General features: G+C 53.1%; 1 protein-coding gene across 1 annotated transcript; it reads left to right on the top strand.

The window, feature by feature from the left end:
* Window positions 1–2,907: 2,907 nt before the first annotated feature.
* On the top strand, window positions 2,908–4,719 carry LOC116205692. Its single transcript, XM_031538341.1, has one exon. The coding sequence runs from the start codon at window positions 2,908–2,910 to the stop codon at window positions 4,717–4,719; it is 1,812 nt and encodes a 603-aa protein (XP_031394201.1).
* Window positions 4,720–6,194: the final 1,475 nt, after the last annotated feature.

Raw genomic sequence — 6,194 nt, 5'->3', positions numbered from 1 at the left:
AGAGGACAATGCAAGGATTTATATTGTACATTTATTCCTGTAAGAATCCCGGTTGGAGAGTGGACGGTTGGAGTGTTTCTTCGAATCTACGGTGTCAAAATGCGTAAGATGAGCGGAACTTAATCAAGCGGTAATTAAATTAAAATGGCAAGCCTAGACAAGCTAGAGTACCGATAGGGCATGCAAGATATAGGCTCGCATGTAACAGAACCCCCGAATTCGGAACCTCAGGTTTCGCAGACCATATGCCTTAGCAATTAGGTGTACCTCGTAACCCTAGACCCGAGTAACTTGTCGGCCCTCGACCTTCGGGTCGTAAAATGGCAAGTGGCGACTCCTTCTCACGTGCGTCTGTCGCGCGTCCCCGGGAAGGTGGACACTCCCAAGCCGCGTTGCATAGGCGCGCGCACGCGTGCCCCGACGAGATGAAATTCGGGTGCGCACAGCTTGGCGACTCCGCTGGGGACACTTAGAGGGTTCGGGCTCATTCTCGCTTGCTTTGTTTGCTTGTTTATTTACCGCTTTCCGTAATTTTCCGCTTATCTACTTTACGCATTTTTATTTCCCCGCACGTGCATTGCACATCATACTAGCTTCTAGGTACCTATGGGTCGCGTCCCACAACCGGTATTTAGAGCATAGGTTAGATAGGGGTTCGAAGTAGGGGTACGGCGCGCAGTTCAACTGCCGCTTAGGCCTTGAAAAGAATCCCGCTCGATTTCAAGGAATTGACACCCTTGAATCGGGGACCCCCATCCCTAGATAGCACAGTCCTTGTATTACTGAAACCATGCATCGTGCTGAACCTCCATGCTAGCCTTCAACTCGGCTTCAACGACAGTCCATTGAGTCGGCTTGCGCGCCATTTGAGTCTTTTCCAATTTCGAGAGACATATACATACACCTTGTAATTCAATTAAGCCGTGGGCATTTACATTTCCGCATGCACACATCATATAACTTTCAAAATTAGGGTGTCACTCGCATTGATAAGTCCTAAGTCGATTTTCCTTTCATCTTGGTAAGGGATGTCGCGCTCGGCCTCCTTCCCGCGCTTCAACAGGGTCACACCACCACTGGACGAAATCAACCGCATATGGATAAGTCTGCACCGAATTGATCAGGACTACATCACTACCTTCGTTGGAGTGTGCCTCTATTGTCCGCTCGTCGGGTAGACTAGAATTTTCTCGGAGCAGCCGTGACGTTTTGGGATCCAACTCACGCCGTCTTCAACATCCAGGGCACCGAGCTCGCTCCCACTATTGAGGAATATAGGACCCTCATCGGTCAGACCACAGTCACTCACGGTATTATAGAGCCTAATTTCCGAACTACTCGACCAGTATTAGTTTCGCGCCTACTCGGGGTGCAAAGGTCTTCGCTGCAGGCTGAACTCGCATATTCCGGCGGTACCGAGATAATAACTATGAAACTACTCCGTTTTATCGATTCGCAAGCACGCGTGGTCCAAGGGGATCTTTTTCAAAAGAATTTGTGTCATGCAGTTTTACTTTTGATTTTTAGGACTCTTTTATTCCCTTGTGCAGCTGATCGTATAGACGCAGCTTTAGCTAGCGTCGTCCTCCAAGTGGTCAGAGGCCGCGAGTATGAGGTGGGCCTAGTGGCTGAGACTATTCGGTCCCTCGACCGTGTCACACGAACAGTTGATCGTAAGTTGAGAGGGTCCTCAATCCTCTTACAAATTTGGCTTCAAAGTCATGCAAACCCCTTTGGCCTCGTGATGCCAGTCCTGTTTTTCAGTCGCTCGGGGTCAATCATTTCGCAGTTATTATCTTTGATACGTGTGGTAGAACGCAAGGTTTCCGAGTGGATTAAAATTTTTCGCGAAATACCACCTAGGGGCTTTAAGTGGCGAGCCGCGTGGATGCCACCCGGACCCGCGGCCCTTAGGTGTCATGATTTTAACGGAGTACCACTCGTAAGTCATGCGGGGTCCACTACATATTTCCCGGCGCGAGTGATGAGGCAATTTGGCAACTTGCAGACAGTCCCCGAGGACACGGCACGGGCTAGATTCGAACACACTTGGCGGGAGTATCAGACATCCGTGGATCGCCAAAGAGACATCGAACGGGTCTTGGACGCATGGCGAATCGTGGTCATCGAGCGTCCATATTTTCCCAAGCATCCAACCCTCGAGGAACGAGATTTCCAGGCTACCGAGGAATATGTCATCCGCTTCTATCGGTGGGGTCCGACAACACACGAGGATTCCGCCGACTCTCCACGAGCAGAAGATAGCGGACCAACGGGAGCGTCTCTCACCCCGAACGTGGCCATCCAAGCGGAGCTTGCTAACCTAAGGGCCGAGAGAGATCGTATTCATCGGTAAGTCGCAGAGAAGGACGAGCAACTTGTGGATCAGCGGCAATTACAGAGAGAGCTCACCCAGGCCCGCGCCGAGCTACAGAGGCTCGAGCAGGAGTTGGCACGAGCGAATGTCGCCTTGGAGAGGTTCAGGAAGAGAGCCCGTGGAGGTCCACGCACCCCTTAGGTTAGACGCGTCCACCAGGTCCTCACTTGGATCGGTGCTCTCCACGGCCACAGTCACTTGCACCCTAAGCGCTGTGGAAGAACGACTTAGGGCTTGTTTTTAAAAAAATTGCATTGTATCTTGGAACCCTTTTGAATCAATGCGAGTGACAGCATTAGTTTTCAAAATCCATGCATCTCATGCACGTCATCCCCTTATTTATTATTCCACACGTTTTTATTTTTAACATAACTCATTTGCGCCGCAATTTACACAATTGTTAATACAGGTAACCATAACTGGCGCCGCACCGTTATCTCACTCGTTTGCAACTGAGGATGGCGCAAAATAACTAGCCCGCTAGTTCCGAGGAAAACATTCCACCAACGCCGGTTTATTATCAACCACCCATGACTCGTGCACTGCCACCACCAACTCCTGCAGGCGCACTCCCGACACACTCGGGAGAAATTCCGCCACCAGTCCCAACGCCGGAGGCCCAAGCGTCATCCCCCACTAAGGGTGCGGCTTGCATCGTCTCACTAGAAGGCGACATTACCGCACTGAAGGGCACGGTCAATCAGATGGCCGCCGACATGGCCGAGCTCATGGCCCTGCTCAGAGCTTCAAACCGCACCTCCTCAAACTCTACTCCGCCTCCGGGGTACGGGCCAACAGTCGACCTGAACCCCTGGGTCCCGTCGACCCATGCTCCGGAAGGTATTGAAGCGCCCGCAATGCACGAGCCGACAAGCCAACCGGCCAATGTCCTTCCACCATCAATGACTCTCTCGGCAGCCAATCCTCTTCCACCGTCGGACCCGACCACGCTTGTACCACCGGCTCCTGTTTACGCAGCTCCTCCGCCGATGGTCTTCCCGGTACCGAGCCCCCACGTTCTTGCTCACACATCCGAGCCTCTCCCATTCCAAGCTCCACAACCCCACATCAGCTTTTCTTACCCAACTCTACCTCCCCTAAATATTCCCATCCCTGAACCGGGCACGCCAACCCAGGCTGTCCCTATAGCACCACCAACAAACTTTCTCCCGGAAACGGGGACTGAACAGGAACAGAGATTGAAGAAGTTGAAAGAGAATATCCGAGCCCTACAATCAGGCGGCTCCCGCCTCGATACCGGCGACGGCGATTGGAGTCTTTTCCCAGGTATGCAGCTACCCCCAAAGATTAAGGTGCCTGAATTCCAGAGGTACTACGGCACGACCGACCCTCGTCACCATCTACGTCACTATCGGGGAAAAATGCTGCGATACTGGAATTACGAAAAGTTCGTCATCCACACGTTCCAGGATAGCTTGGCAGGAGTGGCTCTTGACTGGTACATGTCACTAAAAGCCGCGGATATCCCCACGTGGGCAGACCTCTCAAGCAAATTCATCGACCAGTACAGGTACTGTGCGGAGACGCCCTCGACTCTGCTGGAGCTCAGCACGATGGAAATGACCGACGACCAGGGCTTCGAGGCCTATGCAGTGAAGTGGCGGGCTAGAGCGGCGAAGCATGTCCCTCCGATCAGTGAGGCACAGCAGATCCAATTATTCCACTCCACTCTTAAAGGGGCCTACTACTTGCACTTGTTGGCCCACACGTCTTCATTCTCCAACCTTATCGACGCCAGAAAAAAGCTCGACATCGGCGTTAAGCTCGGCAAGATAGAAGGACCGGCCGAGAAGAAAGAGGGAGAGTCCTCGAAGAAGGCTGCTACTGGTACACCCTCTGCGGGAAACAGGAGAGGAAGAGACGCGTTCGTCAATGCTGTTAAGTCAGGGCGCCAGGCCCCCCAACAGTATTCCATCAATTACACGCCCGCACCACCAGCCACTCAGGCATATGCCCCACCTCCGATGCATTATCAACAACAACTCCCAGCGCAGCAAGTTTACTATTTCGCCTCGCCGGCTTCCTTTCCGTCGGCGGTCCCGCAGCAATATGCCCATAATTATGACCCTGCGCCTCCTCCGATTCAACAAAGTAGGCCCCCGGCTTCGAGAACTCCTCAACCGGTGCAACGGGCTCCGGCCCCGCAGGACCAACAGGGCATCGCGACACAAACGCGGCGTAAACAGTTCACACCCCTGCCGGCTCCGCTCTCCCACATATACCGGCAACTCTTCGCCGGTAACAAGATTCGATCGATAGCACCTAACCCTGATTTCGACCCAACCATCCAGGATCAAAGTCGACGCTGCAAGTACCATTAGGGCGCACCCGGTCACACCACCGACAATTGTTAGAAGCTACGGGAGAGGATCCAACAGATGACTGATGACAAGCAACTCACGTTCAACGCCGTCAAACCCCCGAACGTGCAATCAAATCCTCTTCCCGATCACGGGTCAAGCTCAGGACCCAGCATTAACATGATCGGTGTTTGCGCTATAGGGGAGTACGAGACCGGACAGGAGGCACTGGCCCCGTTCGTAATCGAATATGTTCCGGCGGAAACCGATGTAGGGTATGCAGGGTTCGATGCCACGCCCGCCCCATTCGTGATAGAAGTCCCCGCACGAGAGCCATATCAAGATAGCATGGTCCCGTGGACCTACGAAGGGAGTGTCGGGAACCTCGAGCTTCAATTTAGCGTCATGGGCGTGACGCGCTCGGGTCGAGTCTACGAAAATCTAGAGGCCGCAAACAAAGGGAAGGCCCCTGCTGCAGTGTTGGAAATCGCCCTGGAAGCTACGCCGATTCCCCAAAAGAAGGTGACCGAAGAGGAAGCCGAGGCTTTCATGAAGATTATCAAGGCAAGCGAGTACAAGGTCGTTGAACAAATGGGCAAATCTCCAGCCCACATTTCACTACTCGCCCTCCTCTTGGGTTCAGAGCAACATCATGAAGCGCTCCTGAAGGTCCTGACAGCAGCACAGGTCCCTAAGGAGACGGCTCCAGATCTCATTGCAGAGACCGTTGGCTCAATCTTCTCCAACAACATTTCATTCTCGGATGACGAACTTCCCTCCGAAGGGTATGCTCATTCGCGGGCATTGCACATCGTCTGTAAGTGCAATAACTTCGTGGTAGGCCGGGTCATGATCGACAACGGTTCGGCTCTCAATGTATGCCATGTTTCCACCCTGAAACAGATGAATGTGGATTTGAATCGTATTCGTCCGAGCAAGACGGCGGTTTGAGCCTTCGATGGCTCACGGAGGGAAGTGAACGGAGAGATCGACCTTCTGATTGAGGTAGGCCCATGTTCATTCAGCGTCACTTTCCAAGTCCTCGACATCCCAAATGCCTTCAGCTTGCTACACGGGAGGCCGTGGATCCATTCAGCGGGCGCAGTTCCCTCCACCTTGCATCAGAAGCTTAAGTTCATCGTGGAAGAGTGACTCATCACGGTCAAAGGTGAGGAGGACTATGCTATTTATAAGGAGACGGCTGTCCCCTACATCAGTATTGGGGACGATCAGAACCTCCCCTTCCACTCGTTCGACACCATCTCCGTCATCCAAGACTACGGAAAGGTCGGTTCGTCCTGCGCTGACCGCATGGTGGGGAAGATCTTGCTGCGCCATAACTACATTCCGGGTTCCGGGCTCGAAGCACATGGGCAAGGGATCAACCGCCCCATCGAGATCGAAGAGTACAAGAACAGGAGGGGACTCGGTTTTCGCCCTTCCTGCCACGAGATTATTGAAGCCCGTAGAGGCAAACACCTCTACCGTCTCGCCGC

The sequence above is a fragment of the Punica granatum genome, chromosome 1 (genome assembly GCF_007655135.1).
Source record: "Punica granatum isolate Tunisia-2019 chromosome 1, ASM765513v2, whole genome shotgun sequence".
In the NCBI taxonomy this organism is placed as follows: domain Eukaryota; kingdom Viridiplantae; phylum Streptophyta; class Magnoliopsida; order Myrtales; family Lythraceae; genus Punica; species Punica granatum.
This window is presented reverse-complemented; position numbering and strand designations above follow the sequence as displayed.

Coding starts and splice junctions, on each gene's coding strand:
- LOC116205692 (XM_031538341.1), top strand. CDS start 2,908: ATGACTCGTGCACTGCCACCACCAACTCCTGCAGGCGCACTCCCGACA.